General features: G+C 50.5%; 1 protein-coding gene across 1 annotated transcript in view; it reads left to right on the forward strand.

Moving 5' to 3' along the window:
• PARP1 (poly(ADP-ribose) polymerase 1) overlaps nt 1-20900 on the forward strand; it is a 921075-nt gene that overhangs the window by 827618 nt on the left and 72557 nt on the right. The window contains exon 20 of the mRNA XM_069608683.1: nt 11796-11923. Coding sequence (XP_069464784.1) covers nt 11796-11923 — 128 coding nt within the window. The remainder of the gene's footprint in view (nt 1-11795; nt 11924-20900) is intronic.

Below are 20900 nucleotides of genomic sequence, written 5' to 3' on the forward strand. Positions count from 1 at the left end.
TCCGTCCTCCCAGGACACAGACAGCATGGGCACGGCAGGCAATTTGCCGCAGCCATGGGCCTCTCTCCCAAATGAGGTGGGGGTTGTTCCACGCCATGGTCGCCAGGGTATCGGAACACTTCCAACTGACTCTGGAGGAGACCAGGAAGCATTCCTATATCAACAAAGCGAGGCCAAGAGGAAGACCATCTTGGTGGTGCCTCTCCTGGACGATGTTTGGGAGGAGGGCCTGGCTCGGATGTAGAATTCAGCCCGGGCCAAGAGGGATCGGCTGGAGAATAAATACTGGGTGCCTGAGTCCGCACCCAAGTGCCTACGCTCACACCTTCCCCGGACTCGGTGGTCTCGGCGGCAGCCAGGAAGAAGTCATCTAACCCCTCGTCTTCATTCTCCATCACTCCGGACAGCGAGGGGAAGAAGTTGGATCCCATGCAAAGGAAAGTAATCTACTCAGCAGCGGCCAGCGCCCTTGCCATGCTGGCCAGATACGATAGGGAGATGTGGTATAAGATGGGCCCCACTGCTGGAGTCCCTACCAGACGAACAGCGGGCCAAAGCACTTTGTCCACCAGAAGGCGAAGGTGGCATCGGACCATGCCAACATCGTGGCCCTGGACATCGCGGACAGTGGTCCCACAGATGGGCAATAGTGTCTGCCTCTGCCGTCGTGGCTGGCTGAAAGCCACCAACTTTAGTCAGGAGGTCCAGACAAGGATTCTGGGCATGCCCTTCGGGGACAACTTTTTTTGGGATGGCCGTCGGCGAGTCGTTGCAGGCCATTAAGGCAGACATTGAGATGGCCCTTGCCTTGGGCACTGTTGAACACCGCCCGTCCTTTCGTGCCTCTGGCGGAAAATCTGGCAGATCGTCGAAGGCTTTTGGCGGAGGTTCCTCTGCATAGTCATCCCGATCCGTGACCCAGGAGGCCTACAGAGGCCAGTCCAAGGCTTTTGGTGGAGGTGGCCGACGTCACTCCCAAGGTGGCTTGCAGGCCCCGAAGCAAGATTGAAACGGCCAGGGCATTGGGGCCCCTGCTAGGAAAAGCTTGAATGCAGTACCCTCTGGGAACACTACAAGCAATATGACTCCAGGTATAGGCAACCCAACCTTTGGTATAAGGTTGTACTACACAGTTTTGGTAGCATGTTGAGCAGCCAGGCTTATCTCAAGCGGGGAAATGTGAGCTGTAGTGGAGTTGCACAAAGATTCACAGTTACAGGTATTCAAGTAAACTCTTACACTCAAGATTTCTTGCATAAACAATTAATAATTTATCAGTCAGTTATAAAGCCTTCTTCAGAAGGGAGCAATATAATAGTAACACACAAATATACTACAATACTGTACACTGGGTTTCTGAATCAGACGAGACCCTTTTGGGATGGCCCACAGACACAACCTACATCCCCAGGTGACTTCAGTAACGAGGGTGCTGGGGACATTAATATCTTGCTGTTGGCATTCAGAATACTCTTAAAGTTGGTAAAAGGCAAAGGTTATTAGAACACAAGAAATTACAAATATCCCTAAACAGGGCAATTACTTTTAGAGTTCACTAGAAGTCATTCAATTCAATAGGCTAAGCCAAAGTCAATGGGCAAAAGTCTTGGATGGGATAAAGCACTTCCGGCAAGTAATGGAAAAGTCTTTACACAAGTTCTTAGGAGTCTTTGAAGAAAAAAAGAATCAATTGTAGGGCCACAAACAGATTGGCCTTGTGAGTTGCAGAAGTTACAAGCATTTCCACAACTCGAGGTAAGTTGTCTTGTTTTACAGTACTTTCGTGAAGATGATGCAGCTTAAGACTCCTGTTCCTGTGCAGCTTTGCAGATCTCACTGTTCCTGATCCTCAGTTGTGGGGACAAGAGGGAGGGCGTTGGGGGACTCCTGCACTGTAAAAGCTGGCAACCTGCAAACTTTAGTTTCAGTGGCTGTTTCGCATTTCAGCTCCTTGCGGTACAGCAAATGGCAATAAGTGCGGTTCCTGGCTGTCAAGGTGGACTTTCCTCACATCTGAGGTCCCACGCTCATCTGAGGGGGGATGGGGGGGTGTCAGGCTTGGTTAGTCCTGCTTCGTGGGAGTCCGTAGGATCTTCCAAAAGCTTTATGCCAGTTTACAAGCAACACACACAATCTGGTGCCCCTCTCCCTGGCTCTACGGTTTCCTGCTGCAACTCTGAGGAAATTCAACCAACTCTGAGATGGGTGTCCTGGTGGCTTACTTGGGAGTTGATTGGTCCCACCAACTCAAAGGGAGAAGTCGTCCTTACAGGGCTTCTCTGTCGATGCGAACTTGGCAAGTAGTCACTGCAGGGGGGCTTCAACGGGCAAACCAACGGTCCAGGTATTGCAGCAGGGTCCTCTTCAAGCTCTTCTTCGGTTCCTTCGTCCAGTGGTCGCCTGCCTTCCAAGCCAAAAGACTCACCTTTTATTCAGTTCTCTCCCATTCATTCCAGCCTAGCTGTCACCCACCCAGCAGGGTGGCTATCCATGCCAGACAGTCAGCTAGCCAATCACTGCAGAGTGCATTTGGGTCTCCTAGGAGACCAAGCACAGGGAGTTTCAGGCACCTCCCTCACTTCCTGCCCACCCCAGACACACGGGCGCCAGAGGCAGTCTTCAGTCCTGGAGCCTGCCAAAGGCGAATGAACAAAGGAACCAAACCTGGTTTGGCGCGCAGAGCAAAACTCTAGAAGGACCTTTCCACAAAGAAATGGCGAAGAAAGAAAACTGGGACCTGTTTAAACAAAGGGGGCTCAGACGCCATCTTGAAAAACATGGCTCCTGGGATTTAGCGCTACCGGTGTTCAGTCAGGAAAAATCATGGTAGTTCGTTGTAAAACCACTGCCACCAGCCATTTCGATAGGAAAGGGCAGCATTTGACTGCTACATGAGTATCTAGACACAGGGGATACTCGTGTGCTGGGTCTAGGAATTTAAAAAGACTAGTAAAGTCAGTTTCACTTTACTTACTCTGGGAAACAGTAGTTTATCCCAGTGAAGGTATTTAAACCTTGGGAAAGCCTGAAAAGGTTTCCCTGTGCCACTGCACTGAGGGTGCTGTGTACTTAAATGAAAATATGCCTAAGGAGTTGTCTAAAACTCCATAACCCATTTAAAAACACTTGATTGGGGAAAAAGGGTCACACTCTCTCCAGGTAATAACATCAAGTCCTCAAAATCCAGCAAAATTGCTGGGGGTCTCTAAGATGAAGGGAATTAGCACATTTTTGAGAATTCTCCTTAACAGCAACAACTGTGTTCCTGTCTGGTGTGCCCCTGTTGGACATCTGCAGGGCTGCTACGTGGAGGTCTAGGCACACCTTCACAAGTTTCTACTGCGTCGACAGGGTTTCCAAAGAGGAGTCCAGGGTCAGCCATGCAGTGCTAGGCAACCTGTTCGCTTGAAGGTGAGCCTGTTCCGGAGGGAAGAGTAGTTGCTTCTGTTGACCCTTGCCACCTCCTGTAGTTGTGCAATGTTGTTCTGCTATGTATTCTTTATTCATGCGCATGTGAATCCATGCCAGACCCCATTTTGGAGAAGTAACGAGTTACTTACCTGTAACTATTGTTCTCCTGCATGGGTTCTGGCATGGATTCACATGCTCATGAATATTTGCCGTTGTCATGCTGGTAATCCTCGGTAAAAGGAACAATCTGTTTAATTTCTGAATTGTCTTTCAATCATTGAGCTCTGGGTCATACTGCCCCAACCAATGACTGCACCTCTACCTAAGCCCCTACTCTGGCAGCCATCTTCAGATTTTTACCACACGTTCAAGTGTTGGGAGTCCTCGTGCTTTGCTCTTCGAGCATTTTGCTATGTTTTTCGTTTTTTGAGAGCAACTATATTTTTCAGTCAATCAAGCCTGTGTGCTACATCGATCTTCCTTCCAACTAACGGGGACCTGTTTTTTTTTTTTATTTTTCATTGCCCCTCAAGGGCTGTTTTCGTCAAGTATTGTTCATGGAGGTTTTCAGAAGATTCTTCAGGCCTGCACCGCGTGGATCATGTCAGACGAGAAGGGCACCATTGCAGGGCGCCCTGTTCTCGGGATCCTAGCTCAACATGGTGTTGTGCCTGGCGGTGCCGTCGAGGAGACGATAGCGGCTGTCTTGGACAAGGTGCAACGGCTATTGACACTGAAGATCGCCACAGTGAGGGCATCAAGTCTCTTATCGGCATATCATCATGCATTTACCTCATTCGACTCTGCAGGTTGCGGATGCGCCCGCTACAGGTGTTCTCGCCACCCGTTGGGCCCAGGTTTCCGGAGGCTTTGGGACAAAATCATGCACGACGAGGAGTTCCGTCGGGCGATAAGGTGGTGGGACGTGCCCCCCCAATCTATCAGAGGCACGGATTCCCAGACCTCCCCCCAGTACCAAGAGACTGTCACGACGGGAGCTCACACCACCCGTTTTCACGCCAAAGGCCTGTGGTTACTGCAGGAGAAGACGTTACACATCAACATCCTGGAACTACGGGCAGTATTTTGGGCTCTCAGGTCAGTTCTGCCATTCCTCAAGGGCAAGGTGGTGAGGTTCCTCACGGACAATACCACTACGATGTTTTACATCGGACGCAGGGGGCACCAGATCCCCAGCGCTCTCCAAAGAGGCGCAGGACTTACGGCATTCATGTTTCATTTGGCAGGAGTAAAAAACACTGTCGCTGGCTCCCTCAGCTGGGAGCTGCGCTCTTGCTGTCAGTGGGAGCTTCAACAGGATCAAGTGGACTACCTTTTCCTCAAATGGGGCAATCCTCAGATCGATCTGTTCACGGCAGCGACTAACACCAAGTGCCAGAGGTTCGCCAGCAGGTTTCCCCAGCCAGGGAGCATGGGGGACGCATTCTCATTCCCCTGGGCGGCCTGTTTCTGTATGCCTTCCCTCCATTGCCGTTGCTTCTTCGAGTCATCAGCCAACTCAGCCGGCGCCAGATCTGGTACTCGGACCTTCTCAGCATGTCGGCGTCCCCTCCAGTCAAGCTACCAGTGGTTGCGGATCTTCTCGCCAGAGAAGGAGGTGCAATTCAGCACCACGACCTAGGATCGCTGAACCTGAAGGCCTGGCTCCTGCAGCATTAGAATTTGGGGGTTACAGCCATCCAGCGGACTGCAAGGAGGTACTTGCCAAGGCCAGGGCGTCATCTACTTTGAAATGTTACGGACTCAAGTGGAACAGATTCGCTATTTGGTGCCGTTCACAGAAGATCGATCCTCTGAGGGTCGCGGTCCCTCAGGTACTTCCATATTTGCTGTTGGGTAAATTGGGGCTGGCTCATGCCTCCAAGGTTCATCTGGCGGCTATCTCCCACTACACCAGATCCCCAGGATGACCCTCCATGTGGTCGCACTGGTTAGTCAAGGAGTTCATCAAGGGACTATTCCGCTTGTTCCCGCTGGTGAAGGCTCCGGTGTGGGAGCTCAATGTGGTACTTATTAGGCTCATAGGGGCCCCCGTTCGAGCCTATGCATTCTGTTCCACTCAAGTTTCTATCGTGGAAGACAGCTTTTCTCGTGGCCATCACCTATGAACGAGTGGGTGAGATACAGGGCCTATCCTGTAAGCCACTTTACTTGCCTTTCCACGAGACGAGGGTGGTGCTGCAGACGCATCCCTTCATGCCCAAGGTGCCGTCGGACTTTCATCTAAATGAGCCTTTGGTGTGATTGGTGTTTTTTCCGACGCCTTTGTCGCCGGCTGAAAAGGCTTTGCACTCGCTGGATGTGGCTAGCGCGCTGAAGTTTTATGTGGCCCGCACGAAGAGTTTCCGGAAAACTTCTCTGAATTTTGTGAAATTTTGTCCTGTGAACGATGGGAAGGCCCTGTCCAAGGCTTCCATTTCCAGGCGGCTGTCCGGCTGCATCACCCACTGTCACCAGTTGCCCAACCAACTGCTGCCTGGCTGTCTGAGAGCCCATTCCACCAAAGCGATCGCTGCTACAACTACGTTTCTGTCCGGTGTACCCCTGCTGGACATCTGCAGGGCTGCTACATGGTCGTCGACGCACACCTTCATGAAATTCTACTGCGTTGACGAGGATTCCAGGGAGGAGTCCAGAGTCGGTCAACCTGCTCGCTTGAAGGTGAGCCTAGCGATGAGGTAAGATATATGATATGGTAGGTTATTTATAACGTGCTTAATACCCAGAGGTTTGTAAGCGCAGACCGGGTGATCGGACCTGTGTTTCTCCGTGTAGTCTTGTTCCCAAGGCGAGCACAGTGCCCCTGAGCTATCTATTGAGCCTTGCCACTTCCCCTGGTTGTGCATGTGTGTACTATGTATTCTTTATCCATGAGCATGTAAATTCATGCCAGACCCCATGCTGGAGAACGAACAAGTTACTTACCTGTAGGTACTCGGTCCTCAGGCATCATGCTACCCCCCCCCCCCCCCCGGCGCATGTCGACTTCAAGTGGGTTCAGCAGGTGTCCATCCTGCGAAGGACTCTTACCGACTTCCAACCCCCACGCCCTCTGCCTCCGTTGCCTTGACCCAGACCACGGCTGGCAAGCTTGTACCGCATGCAACACGCTTTCTTCGAGGTCTCTGAAGAACAGACTAGCTAGGTGGAAGGAGCTCTTCCAGGGGTCACCTCCCGAGGACCTGAAGGACTTCGTCAAACTTCGATCCAGGCCCAAGGTAGGGCCACTGTTTTCCAGCACACCCCGCAAAGGAGGCTCCTTTCCAAGAACTCGCCTGCGCAGGAGTGACCTCTGAGGTTCTCATACCAGCACGAGGACCGAGGCTAATCTAGCTACCGGCCGACAGGCCGAGCGGTCCGTTGATCCTCCCGGTGACAGTGCTGAGGGACCAGAAGGTTCTTGTACTGGGTCTTCACCCGAGGGGCCTCAGCCTAGTACTGGTAACATGTCCGAGGGGGTACCTATACGCAGCACTACCGGCAACTCCACAGAGGGTGATACGGCTACCAGATCTCGATCTGAAGTGCATAGTACGCCTCATGATCCACACTCAAGAGTCCTGGACCAGGCTGGGCCCAGTGAGCCAAGCAACACGACGCAGGCACGTGGAAGGCAGCTCAGCAAGATGGCCGCCGTGCCAGAAATTATGGGCACCTGTCCGATACCGCACAAAGGAAGGGAGCAGGTGGAGGAGCGAGTGTCTAGGTGGGACTGGTGTCAACCAGGTACGTGTCCTACAGCCTAGCCTTCATTTGCGCAAGGCAGGTTCTCGCTGGGTCTGTATGGGCAGGGCATGCAACGGCTCCAGCAGCCGCCCGCTACCCCGTAAATATCGCCTACCACCCCTCTGGCCTGAGAGGACAGGTTCTTAGAGAGGTTCCTCAGTGCTCATGAGATCTCCTCGGATGGGGGTCATTCTCAGGGATGCCACCAGGGATGTGCTCCCGCCAATTGCTCCGGCATGCTGGCCCCAGTACAGACGCCGCAGGCCCCAGTTGCCTGTTCCGGACCCCAACCGATAGTGCAGTCGGTTCCGTACCAGCCTCCGCCGCTGGCTCCGGTCTACACACCACAGCCTTCGGCTCCAGCACCCTTCCACAAAGGTCTTGCAGGGCTGGCAGAGTACTTGGGCCTTCCTCAACCCGAAGTTGAGCAACCAGCACAGGGGGGTGCTTGCCATGGTCCTCACGTTATGCCCGGCGGCTAGAACGGGGATCCCGATGCAGAAGGACTTTGTCGTCTTTGCCAAAAAGGGGTAGCTCAAACCCCACTCTGTCCAGCCAGTCAATCGATGCCTGGACGCCAAGTACAGGCAAATGGAGGGAGGTACTCTTGCTATCGGCCCATCCGCAGCCACACTCTTTGGTGATTGCTGCAGCATCTCTCTACTCCAAGCCTCAGTCATCCTCGGCCTCCTCGTCAGCGGCACTGTTAGGCAAGGAGGAGAAGATCTTGGAGGCTTACGGGAAGAAGCTTTATTCCAACGCTTCACTGCATCTTCGTCAAGCCAACGCGTATGCCATGCTGGCAGCCGTTAACCAGAGGCTTCGGCAGGGAAATTGCAGACCACCTCCCAGAGCTTCTGGCGCAGAGCCAATCATGATTCAAGGTTGGACTGGCAGGGGCCAAAATGGTGGCTCAGGACATCATTGAGCTCACTGTGGCCCACATTGACACTTCTGGACGGGCCATTTGCATACCCACGGAAATGAGAATAACGGCCTGGCGCCGTGCTACGAAGTTTAACCTGGATGTCCAGGCGCAAATTTTGATTCTTAGCCTTAATGCTCGCGCTCTCGAATTACAGGTACAATCCCATGCTCATATGTTGGTGCTCTGGTCATCTGCGTTGGCTGCTTGCTGGGGAATCTGTGATTTGAAAAAGGCCAAGGAAGGCCGAAACACGTGTTATCTAAAGGGCAACTCAATAAAATACGTACTGACACTACTGGGCGCAGAATCCTGGATCTTCATTTTTTGTATTTTACATAGTTAGACGGGTTCGCAGAGGCTTACCGTTAATCCAGTGAACTGCGACCTTAAACAAATATTACATTCCAGGGAAGGCGGGGGTCTCCTACTCCCCTCGACCTGTTTGAACATATTCCATCTAAGCAGTGTGCCAGTACCACTATCCATATTGGACCCTGAAGTCGCCAAACAGACCAGCTGTACCCCTAAGCCTGACATAGTGTATACTTTGTTTTTGGCTGGACCTAAGGATGAGGCTCGGAGTTCTGCACTGCCTTGATGTCAGGCGTGCCCTGAAATTCTACTTGGACAGGACCAAGGGCTTCCACAAGTCAGACGCACGGTTTGTCACCTTTGGTGGATCAAGACCCGGGGTATCAGGCATCCGAGGTGTCTATAGCCCGGTGGATGGTCTTTGCTATCAAAGAAGCATACGAGGGACAGCATATGGCACTACTGGCCAACATGCACACCCACGTGGTCAGCGCCATGCCAACAGCCAACGCGTTCCAGCGGCATGTCCCCTGGCAAGTCATAAACAGGGCGGCCACCTGGGCCACCACTTCGGCTTTCTGCAAGCATTACTGTTTGGACGCCAGCTCTAGATCAGATGCGGCTTTCGGACAGGCGGTTCTTAGAAACCTGTTTGCAAAAGGAGAGTCTCCTCTCCACCCTGGGGCTACATTCAGTTCTAATCGCCCGTGCAGTATGGAGGAAAGGGGACGGGACATAAGAGTAATTATAAGTTACTCACCGTAGTGATTTAACATACTTAGTCCGCTTTCCTCCATACGTCCCACCAACCTCCCCCCTAATAAAATTGGTGTCATTAGGCAAGGTTAATCCATTGTCGCCGCGTCTATGGGGACTGAGGTGTGGCGTCGGAGGGCGAAGTCAGGGCAGCGCATGGTCCCAGGTCCGCACCCTCACACGCCTCGAAATTTAAAAGGAAAGAAGGTTTTTTCTGGTGAAAAAGGTTCAGTCTCTCGACCCTAGGAAGGGACGCCCATGCAGTATTGGAGGAAAGGGAACTAATGACTAAGAGTAAGTTAGTCACTATGGTGAGTAACTTATAATTATTCCTTCCCTTTACCTACATGGCCACGATGTAGGCTTAAAATGGCTTTTTTTAACCTTGTGAGCCCACAATGGTAGACTCAATATTGATCTTGAATGATTTAGGCAAGTGCAGGTCCTGCAATTCCCCCAATTTTTTCCTTTTTGCGGGAGACTTTGGCTAAATTGCAGGTTCAGTGACCAACCAGAATAGTTGCTCATCTAACCCACAGCTTTAGTAATTGGCCGACTATCCCATTTGCGAAAAGGTACATTGGTTTTGACCTGCCCCTGCTTCTCTTTCTGCCTTCTTCCTGCAACTTGGAGATGTCCGGTATGCTGACCTGCTGAAGGAGTTTTCCCCACACGTCGAGACATTTTGGCAGTTTTTAAAGCTCTCACTTTGTGAAACTTGCAAGTACAGTGGCTTGGGCATAAACTGTTGGTTTTAGTTTTGCCCCTTGAGACCATTCCAGGCTTCTTGGAGACACCTCCTGACACCTCACATCTGCGGGGTTGAGCCCTCTACTCTGGAACTGTGTTCTAGACCATTTAACACTGCATCCTGCAGGGATCATCTGTTTGGCTAAGAGTTCCTGCTGGTGCACAGGGGTGTTGGGAGTCCTCACCACCCGGGCTTTCTTCAGCTTAGGATGTTCAAGGGTGCCTCCAGCCAATTGTCCCATCCTCGAGTCATTTGCTACTTTGCTGCGATCATCTATTGTCCGCCCAAGTCGCTGGGAGAATTCTTTGCTGGATCCCATATCTTCCTGGCTTCTTCGCTGAGATATCCACTCCTGAGTTGAAGGTTGACTAAGTAGGCAGAGCCTGTGTTACTTTCCTGGGCCGCTGAGATTGTTGCAGGCTTGGAGAATCAAGCCACATGGGAAGGGAAATATGGAAACCGCACCTGTGGAAAGGAGCCCTTTACTTACCTGCGTTGTTTCATGCTGTGGGAGCCATTTTTGCCGAAACTGTCCATGTGAGTACTTGGGTCCTGGTGTGGGTGAGGTTCCCTCTGATCAGAGGTAGAGGTTCTTTTGAGGCAGGTCTTTACCACATTTCCCATAGAGTTCTCTTGGCAGTCCTCCTGTTGTGCAGCATCTTCCTCTGGGGCTCTTGGTTCATCCTTTGACCTCTTGTGGATTCTTCTGGCCGTCCCGGGGGTTGCTCGCAGCAGAATCCACACCTGAAGGTAGATCTGACTTACCTTCACTAAAGCGGCTGGCCCGTTGACTCTTCTCCCATTATTTCTAATGGAACACTGAGCCTGCTCTGGAACTATTTCGACATTAGCTGTGATTTTCATATGCTTAGTGTGTAAACAAATGGCCTAAGAATAATTGTATTTTTGTAATTACTAACTGGAATTACTTGTGCTGCTCTGTGTGGAGTCATTGTAGCCCTAGCCCACTTTCACACACTTCCTTAGAATAAGCCTTTACCCCTCTGCTACCTCATCTTGATTTGTTTCTGGCTAACGTCTCGATGGTTTCCTTGTTCACCATAATATGGTGGCCTCCCAATAACCTGCCACATTGTCTGATTTTGGAAATCCCCCTTAACACATGCAAACAGAGCCTCATTCTATCAGGCTTTGGATTATTCCTCGCTGGGAGAGCAATCAATCCAGTCAAGTCCACCGAATAAAATACAGCAGGCTACCAAATGAGATATAAAGTGGGTTTTCTACTATGAGGGGGGAGTTCAGTGCAGTTCCCTCTGACCGCAAGAAGGTAATTGATCCTAAAATAAGGAAGTGGGGAAAAGGCGAACAGTTAAGGGGACCCTAAAAAGAACCTAGAGAATGCCCCAAAATAAATTTCTTACTTGACCGTTTTTTCCTGAATTGAAACCATTTTGTGTTCATTTAATGTGTAGCACCTCCACTTTAAGTGCTTTTAAATGTCATCTTATTTAAATCATGCTCTGGGTAACTTATTACTCCTTCAGTCTGTTGTGTGTGGTAATTGTCCTCCCCTTCTAGTCACGTTATCTTCTTTGTTCTTGCCGGTCACTCTCTCCTTCGGTGTACAGTGACCAAAATGTACTGTAGGTTATGAAAATCTGTAGCACTGTGAAGGCCAATTTCAATAGTTGAGAAGGATCCAAGTGCCACTGTTAGGAGGACCATAACATTTTAGGGATGTGAGGGAAGGTGTGAATCAATTTTGAAAGCTGTGCTTTAATGCAAATTCATGCCGTAATTGCTAGATCAAAAAGATCAGGAACACTATTAATTCCATTTCAGAAGCATTTGCTAATGAGTCTTAATCTTGAAGCAGTTTAAGTATGCAGACTTCTTCAGTTTTGTGCTTTTTTGTTTTTCTTCTAGACTGGGTACATGTTTGGCAAAGGCATCTATTTTGCCGACATGGTTTCCAAAAGTGCCAATTACTGCCACGCCCTTCCAGGCAACCCTGTCGGTTTACTCTTATTAGGGGAAGTTGCCCTCGGAAACATGTAAGTGTCTTTTGTTTCTCACCATGTAATGTTTTGGCGATGTCTGCAGCTCAATCATGAAGCGTCTTCTCTGGAAGAGCATTCTGTTGCTCATGCCTCCTCTATGGCTGTGGTCCTCACTAATCTTTGTTAGCTCACTCTACTCCTTACTGCCACTCATCCAGCACCCCCTGGGCAACTTTAACATTGAGGGATTCAAACTATACCACTGCGATGCTGGAAATGCATTGGTGGGGCAGGGCCTCCCTGTCCTTGACCTGTAGTCCTTTTCTTTTGTGTTCTGTATTGTTTTCTGACCAGGAGTCCATGTTTTTGGTTTGATGTACAGACCCATGGGATAACCTTATGGCACCCATGGTGGGGGGGGGTACAACCCTGTGCCCCTAGTGTAAGTTTTTGGGCACCTGTGTGTGGCCCACAGAGCAGGGTATGGGCTGGTGGCAGCTCCATGCTGAATTTGACAGGTGCTCTGAGTAACCTCTATGTTGGGTATACCCAGGCCCTGCCAGTGGAATCAATTGATTCCTGATAGGATACAAGATGGCCCCTGTGGCCTCTTGCTTTCTATTGCCTGTTACCTTGTTTTCCCAAAGTCCTGGGAAACCCTGACTCTGTCCCTTCCCCCTGACTGGCTGTTGGGTGGAAGATCCATATACGGTGTTGTTGTGAAGTCCAGGCCAGACTGGCTGGAGCCTTCCCAGTGACTGTATGTTGTGGGTACACCCTGTGGGTGAGACCTGGGTGAATGAAGTGTGTGACCAATATGCACTTCTTGTTGTGGATGTCTGGTTTCTAGTATGCAATACAATGACTGAGACAGCCCTGCCTAAAACTGGTATGAATGCAGTGTATTGTTGAATGGTTGGGTACTTGTTCCAATACACATTCCTTGTTGCGAGTGTCTGAGAGGGAGGCGAATGGCCTGAATGCACTGTATGCCTGATTGGCTGGCTGACTGCTGAATGCCCGTCTGAGTGATTGGTTGCCTGAGTGTGACCCAGCAGAATGAATGGGAGAGCAACTAGTATATCTGGGGACCTCTCACTGCTAGAATTCGTTCAGAAGCTGGAGTTGAAACTAATATTGAAACTGAAGCAGAATCTCGAAGCCGAGCCTGAAGAAGGTGGACTGCTGTCTCCCTTCGCCCAAAGCCGTTGAGACTGATCCAAGAGAAGACCTGATAAGGCGCCCTCTTCCCATGCTCCGAGGGACCATCAAGCACCGCTAACCTTCTGGGAAGCTCCCTTGAAGTCAGACCCTCTACAAGCTGCCGACCGGAGACTGGGACCGCTGAGGAGAACGAAGGTAAGCACCGGACATTTTGTCCACCGTCGTTAAGGGTTCGCAGGTTTGCTATACCCGCTGGAGGCCCATCGAAGCCGTGTTGCCCAGAAGAGGGGACCGTTTGATGCCGTGCCGCTGACGACCGGAGCCGCACGTTCCTTTGCCTAAGACTTGATTCACGGATGCGCTCGCCCGCCTGATCACGCCGGAGAAGGCCAGGCCGTCGACGAGCATCCGCCGGTGGGTTTCCTGCCACCCAAAGACTGCAGAGACGCTGGATGACTGGCCACAGTTCTTCACAAACTCTTTGCGGTCCTGAACTATTGTCATCGGGGTGCCCCTCCCGCCTCTACCTTGCAGGACGTCTTTGCTCCGTCGTCGACGAGCACCGCTGGGACCGAAGCTGCTGCCTCGATGCAGAGTTCACTTTCTTCGAGGGATTTCGACGATCCGTGGCTCCTGCTTTAAAGGGAGCCGCTCAAGAATGATCCGTCGACGACTCGTCAAACTCTGCTATTCCAGGTACATTGGGGTGGTAGAAACATTGTAGAAGGAAATAAGAATAAGTGAACAATATATGGACTGGGCTTGTGGTATATCTTTATTTTACAGGTTGCCCTGGTGGGGTGGGGGGGGGGGAGGATCTCCACACAGAACTGTCGAGTGGTAGGGGTCATTATTCTGCCAATGGTTCTAACCAACTGCTTTCCCTCCTATATCTATTGTTGGTTACCTTTATTAAGTGATTTTGTGTGACATTTAACAAGAGTACAGTTGATGCACTTTAATGAAATCTGATAATAATTGTGGTACCACTTACAACTGTATATATTTGCCATTGTAGATTTACTGAGCACAAAGTGAGTTATTGTGATTGTGTATATAACCTTGAACCTTAATTATATAAAGACTGTGTTTTAACTAATAGTGTGTGGACATTCCTTCGTTGGGGCTTGTGGACTACACTGTACTTAAGAACCAGCCCGCATCACCTCCTGAGAAGCTAGGCCTTGATTACTCGTCCATCGCTACCAACAATAGAGAATCTTGGCTGGGGTCCTCTGTGCCTCTCCTCTACCATATAGAGAGCAGAAGTACAGACCCCCCACCCCCCTCCAGTCTTTACAACCACCCTTAGGCTTTGATATTGATGCAGAATTAAGTGCAACAGCAAGCTTTACTAGTTAAGCCAAAGCGAGGGGGACTCAGGCACAAGCTGAATCAATGCAGAGACATGCCATACGTTTTAAACTTTAAAACACAGAGTTAGCTGATTACTTACCTCGGGCGGCAAGTCCGAAGGATCCTCCGAGGGGTTCGGTGGGGGGGGGTTCTTCTTAACGCCAACCCTCCCGCTCTTCAGTCCAGGAGACCAACAGGGGCCGGCCGCTCCAAGACCTTCGGAGGACAACGTAGTCTGCTGCAGCCTGTCGACGTCCAAGCAGGCTTCAACCGGCTGGGGAGTCGTGCCCCCACCCGTGCACCCTGGTGGGAGGCCGGCTGGCGAACTTAGTCAGCTTGTTGAAGTCCATCTCAACTGACCGTTGGGTGCAGGACGCTTTCGCCCACGGACAGACCCTCGAATTACAATTAAAGTGTCCCCGAATTCCACTGGTGGTTTGGCAGGAAAACCACGTCCCTCAGTTGTTGCTGGAGATGCGGGTCATGCTAATTTCAGAGCTTGTCCCGAAGAGCCTCTGGGGCACCGGAGTGTACTCAAGGTACTTTCTCGTCAGAAAGAAGACCGGGGGCTGGAGGCCCATTCTCGAACTTCGACTGAACAAATACATCAAGTCCCAAAAATTCCGGATCGTTACTCTTCAGTATGTGCTCTGACAGCTGGAGGAGGGGGACTTCCTGTCATCGTTGGACTTGGAGGATGCATACTTCCACATCCCTATTCACAAAGGACACCGCATGTTCCTGCGTTTCATGGTGCAAGGGAAGCGCAACCAATTCAAGACCCTTCCCTTCAGATTGAAGTCGGCGCCAAGGGACTTCACCAAGTGCCTGGCGCCAGTGGTGGCGCAGCTGCGACTGTGAGGGATTCACGTCTATCCTTATCTGGGCGATTGGCTCATCCGGGCCAGCTCGAAGGAGATCACTGTCGACCACACAGTGAAGACCGCGCGCCTGCTGACGTAGCTGGGGTTCTCGGTGAACTATGCAAAGTCCTGCTTGATTCCATCGTAGGGCGCGCTGTTTCTGGGATCCTGACTCAACACGGTGCCATGCCTGGGGTCTCCGTCGGAGGAGAGGATAGCGGCCATCTTGGGCAAAGTATAACAACTGTTGGCCCTGAAGTTCGCAAGGGTGAGATCCATCAAGTCTCTGCTTGTTATGATGTTGTCATGCATATACCTCATTCGACTGTGCAGGCTGCGGATGCGTCCACTACAGGATTTCCACAACGCCCGTTGGATACAAGTGTCGGGCAGCTTTGAGGACAAGATCACACTCAATGAGAGTTTCCGTCGAGCGATACGGTGGTGGGGGGTTCACGCACATATGTCCAGAGGTGCGTATTGCCAGACACCACTCCACCAGGAGACAGTCACGACAGACTCCTCCCTGGAAGGATGGGGAGCTCACACTAGAAGTCTTCACGCAAGAGGCCTGTGGCTACCTGAGGAGAAGAAGTTGCATATCGTGTTGGGACTGCGGGCAGTGTTTTCAGCCCTAAAGTCTTTCCTTCTGTCCCTCAAGGGCAAGGTGGTGCGTATCTTCACAGACAAAACCACCACCATGTTTTACATCAGGAAGCAGGGGGGCACAAGATCTCCAGCGCTCTCCAAGGAAGCGCAGGACGTGTGGCACGGGCCGGTGCCCAAGAGATGTTCCTCATTCCTTTTCACCTGGCGGGAGTTAAGAACACCATTGCTGACTCCCTCAGCAGGGAGCTGCGCTCTTGACACAAGTGAGGACTTCGACAGGATCAAGTGGACAGCCTCTTCAGATGGGCCAGACCCCAGAATGATCTGTTTGTGACGGTAATGAATTCCAAATGCCAGATATTCGCCGGCCAGCCAGGGAGCATGGGGGACTAGTTTTCCTTCCTGTGGTAAGGCCTGTTCCTGTAGGCGTTCCCTCTCCTGCTGCGAGTCATCAATCAACTCAAACGGTGCCGATGCAGGATGATTCTCGTCGCCCCGGCGTGGCTGAGGCAGATTTGGTACCCGGATATTCTCAGCCTGTCCAATTCTCCCGCGGTGGTCGCGTATCTGCTCGCCAGAGAAGGAGGTGAAATCCTACATCATGACCCAGAATCGCTGGACCTGAAGGCTTGGCTGCTGCAGCCTTAGAGTTGGAAGGGTACGAGCTGCCGGCGGACTGCAGGGAGGTCCTTGCCAGAGCGTCATTGACTCTTTGCTATGGGCATAAGGGAAAAGATTTTGCGTTGTGGTGCCGGACGCAGATCAACCCACGGGGAGTGGTCACTGCTCCACAGATTCCTCCATGCTTGTTGTCCTTGGCCAAGGCGGGGCTAGCGCACGCCTCCATCACGGTGCATCTGGTGGCCATCTCCCGCTTCACTAGGTCTCCAGGATGGCCTTCTCTTTGGTCCCACTGTCTCATCCAGGAGTTCTTCTGTTAGGGAGAATTCTCAAAATTGTGCAAATTCCCTTCACCTTAGAGACCCCCAGCAACTTTGCTGAATTTTGAGGACTTGATTTTTTTACCTGGAGAGTGAGAGCCTTTTTCCCACTCTCTCGTGGATTTTGATGTGCGTTTTACTCTTGTGTTTTCTTTGGTTATGGAGTTTAAACAACTCCATAGGCATCATCTTTTCATTTGTGTCACACAGCACTCTCAGTGCAGTGGCACAGGGAAGCTTTTCAGGCTTTCCCAAGGTTTAAATACCTTCTCTGGGATAAACTACTGTTTCCCAGAGTAAATAAAGTGAAATTGACTTTACTAGTCTTTTTAAATTCCTAGACCCAGCACACCCTATTTTACAATAGAGTGCTGGGGGGGGGGATTACTTAGTATCCCCTGTGTCTAGATACTCATTTAGCAGTCAAATGATACCCTTCCCTCTCAGGATGGCTGGTGGCAGTGGTTTTACAATGAACTACCATGATTTTTCCCGACTGCCAACTATTCGTATCTCCGGTAACGTTAAATCGCAGAAGCCATGTTTTTCACAATGGCGTCTGAGCCCCCGCTGTAAAAACAGGCCCCGGTCTTCTTTTTTTTGTCATTTCTTTCTGGAAACGTCCTTCTAAAGTTTGTCTCCGCGCGCCAGACCTAGTTTGGTCCCTTTGTTCCATCGCCTTTGGTGGGTTTAAGGAGTGAAGACTGCCTCTGGCGCCCGAGTGTCAGCGGTGGGCAGGAAGTGAGGGAGGTGCCTGAAACTCCCTGTGCTTAGTCTCCTAGGAGCCCCAAATGCACTCTGTGGTGATTGGCTGGGTGACTATCTGGCAAGGACAGCCACCGTGCTGGGTGAGTGGCAGCTAGGCTGGAATGAATTGGAGGGAACTGAATAAAGGACAGTCTCTTGGCTTGTAAGGCAGAGTCGACCACTGGAACGAAAGAACCGAGGACGGCTGCTGCAACTCCTGGACCGTTGCTTTGCCCGGTGTAGCCCTGCAAGGACAACTTCTCCCTTTTGAGTTGGTGAGACCAATCAACTCAACAGTAAGCCACCTGGATCCCAGTCTCAGAGCTGGTTGTATTTTCCTCAGAGTGCTGCAGGAAACCGAATAACCATGGAGAGGGACACCAGTTTGTGTGCTTTACTTACAGCTACCGGAATCAAAGTTTGCCAGTTGCTACTTTTTGACCAGTCAGGATGCAGTGATCGAGTCCCCACAACTGGGGCACACGAACAGCGAGATCTGCAGGAGCTGCCAGAAACAGAAGTTATCAGCTGTATCTTTTTCTTTATTGTAAGGTACTGTGAAATCAGACTGAGAGTACTTGCCTCTCGCGGTGAAAGTGCTTGAAACTTTCGCAACTCGCGGGCCTAATCAGCTTGTGACCCAACATATGATTCTTCTTTTTACAAACTACTTCTAAGAACTTGCAGAGACTTTTCCGTTGAACTACCAGAACCGCTTTGTCCTAGCCAAAACTTTAGCCCATTGACTTTGGCCTAGCCTATTGAATTGAATTGACTCTTCTGATGAACCCAAAATATCCTTGAGTGTAAGAGTTTGTTTGAACACTTGTGATTGTAGACCTCTGTGTAACATCATTACTGCTCACATTCCCCTCTTGAGATTAGCCTGGCTGTTCAGCTCCGCTACCAAAACTACCAAAGGTTGGTTTGCTTACACCCGTAGTCCTAGTTGTGTGTAGTGGTCCCAAAGGGTACTGCATACAAACTCTGCCTAACATCCTCAAAGGGCTATTTTGATCATTTCCGCTGGTGATGTCGCCTGCCCCGACGTGGGAACTCAACGTGGTACTGATGAGGCTCATGTGGGGGTCCCCATTTGAGCCTATGCATCAGGTCCCTCTCAAGTTCCTATCGTGGATAAAGGCTTTCCTCATGTCAATCACCTCTGCCGGAGGGTAGGTGAGATCCAGGCCCTATCTGCAAACAGCCGCATCTGACTTTTCACGACCCAAGGGTGATGCTGCAGACGCACCCCTCCTTCATGCCGAAGGTTCAGTCGAAATTCCACCTCAACAGCCTTTGGTATTGCCTGTGTTCTTTCCGAAACCTTTGTCACCGGCTGAAAGGACTTTGCACTCACTGGATGTGGCTCGTGCTCTGAAGTTCTCTGTGATATGCACAAAGTTTCCGGAAGACGTCTCAACTTTTTGTTAACTTTGGTCCTGTGAACCATGTGAAGGCCTTGTCCAAGGCTTCCATCTCCAGTTGACTCTCCGGCTGTATCACTCACTGTCACCGGTTGTCAAACCAATGGCTGCCCGGCCGTCGGAGCCCATTCCACCAGAGCGATCGCGACAGCGGCGTTCCTCTCTGGTGTGCCCATTCTGGACATTTGCAGGGCTGCTACGTGGAGGTCTATGGACACCTTCACCAGATTCTACTGCGTCCACAGGGATTCCAGAGGAGAGTCCAGGGTCGGCCAAACTGTTTTACGCAACCTGTTTGCTTGAAGGTGAGCCTGTTCCGAAGGTAAGAGTAATTGCTTCTGTTGAGCCTTGCCACCTCCCGTGGTTGTAATGTTGTACTGCTATGTATTCTTTATTCATGAACATGTGAATCCATGCCAGACCACACGCTGGAGAAGGAACAAGTTACTTACATGTAACTATTGGTCTCCAGCATGGGTCTGGCATAAATGCACACGCGCACCCTCCCTCCTGCCCGTCTGCGGCTCTTCTCTTGATCCTACTGCCACTTTACGTGCTACCAAATCTGAAGATGGCTGCCAGATGAGGGGCTTAGGTAGAGGGCAGTCATTGGCTGGGGGCAGTATGACCCAGAGCTTGGTGATTGGTTTATAGGAGAAAGACAGTTTAGAAACAGAAATGAAACAGTTTTTTCTTCAACCAAGGATTTCCAGCCTGAGGACGGGGAATAGTCATGTGCATGTGAATCCATGCCAGACCCTTGCTGGAGAACAACAGTTACAGGTAATTAAATTGTTCCATCTTTCTGGGTCCTCTTCACATGGATGAATTACATAATTGACGGACTTGTGAGTATTCCTGTGAAGTACAAGGAGTCACTAATGCTGATAGAATTGCATGGTTGCTCATCAGACTGCCCCCATACTGGCTGCAGTGCCATTATGGAAAGGTCAAACACGAAATGGCAAGAATTTGCAAAACCTCAGCAAACTCTCATCTTAAAGTTTGGGAAGACACCTGGCCAGTACTTGAGAAGATTTAGAGCGTACAAGGCAAAAGAAAGTATGACGCTTTACTTTCGTTAAAGATTCCTTGAAAAACAGGTGTGGCTGTCTAGAGGGTTATCGGGTAACCACCTTTTAAGGGCATGCTCCACTTGGTCATGCTGGAGTTCATTTTTGCCTCTTGTTCCCCAGAACTTGAGCAACATAACAAGTTCAATCCTAAGAGGTCAGCCATTGCTGCTGATTTATGGATCTCTGGGCCCGATTCTCAAGTGTGTGTTAAGTACTGAGAAGGTCGTAAAAAGACTTTCGGTACTTAAGACCTATTCTGCAAGAGGCGCATTCTTCCAAATTCGGTATGAATGTGCCACTTTTGGAATATATGTGGCGGTTGCTAGGATTGGTGGGTAAGCAACCTAGCAACCGCCACATTCATTACCGGCCATGTAAAATGGGTATTTTTGTGGAACTCCTTCACTTTTAAATGTGCGTTAAAGTGGTGCATATATACAGTACCATTACAGTGCGAGTATGGTGGAGTGCCACCGGAAGCCGGTCGCAGTGCAGGTGGGTGGCCAAATATTGGTGTTTGCGGGGGAAGGGGGAGAGACGGTACTGCTCAAATACAGCACAGGCAAATGTCCGATAACCTGCTACAGTTCTGTGATGGAAGAAGGGAACAAACCCCTCCTTCTCCGAGAGTACTGCAGCATGGAATGTGACGGGCATACATTTTTTTATTTTGAAGCACAAAAATTGTTTGCTATATTTTTGCAGGATATCTTTCTCAGCAGCACTTTCCTTAAATAACGAATATCGTTATTTAAGGAAAGTGCTCATGTATTCGAGTGTTCTCGGCAGCACTTTCGTAAAATAACAATTATGCTGTTATTTTACAAAAGTGCTGCCGAGATTTTTCC

Source organism: Ambystoma mexicanum, chromosome 4q (assembly GCF_040938575.1).
Source record: "Ambystoma mexicanum isolate Mex_15411 chromosome 4q, UKY_AmexF1_1, whole genome shotgun sequence".
NCBI lineage: Eukaryota > Metazoa > Chordata > Amphibia > Caudata > Ambystomatidae > Ambystoma > Ambystoma mexicanum.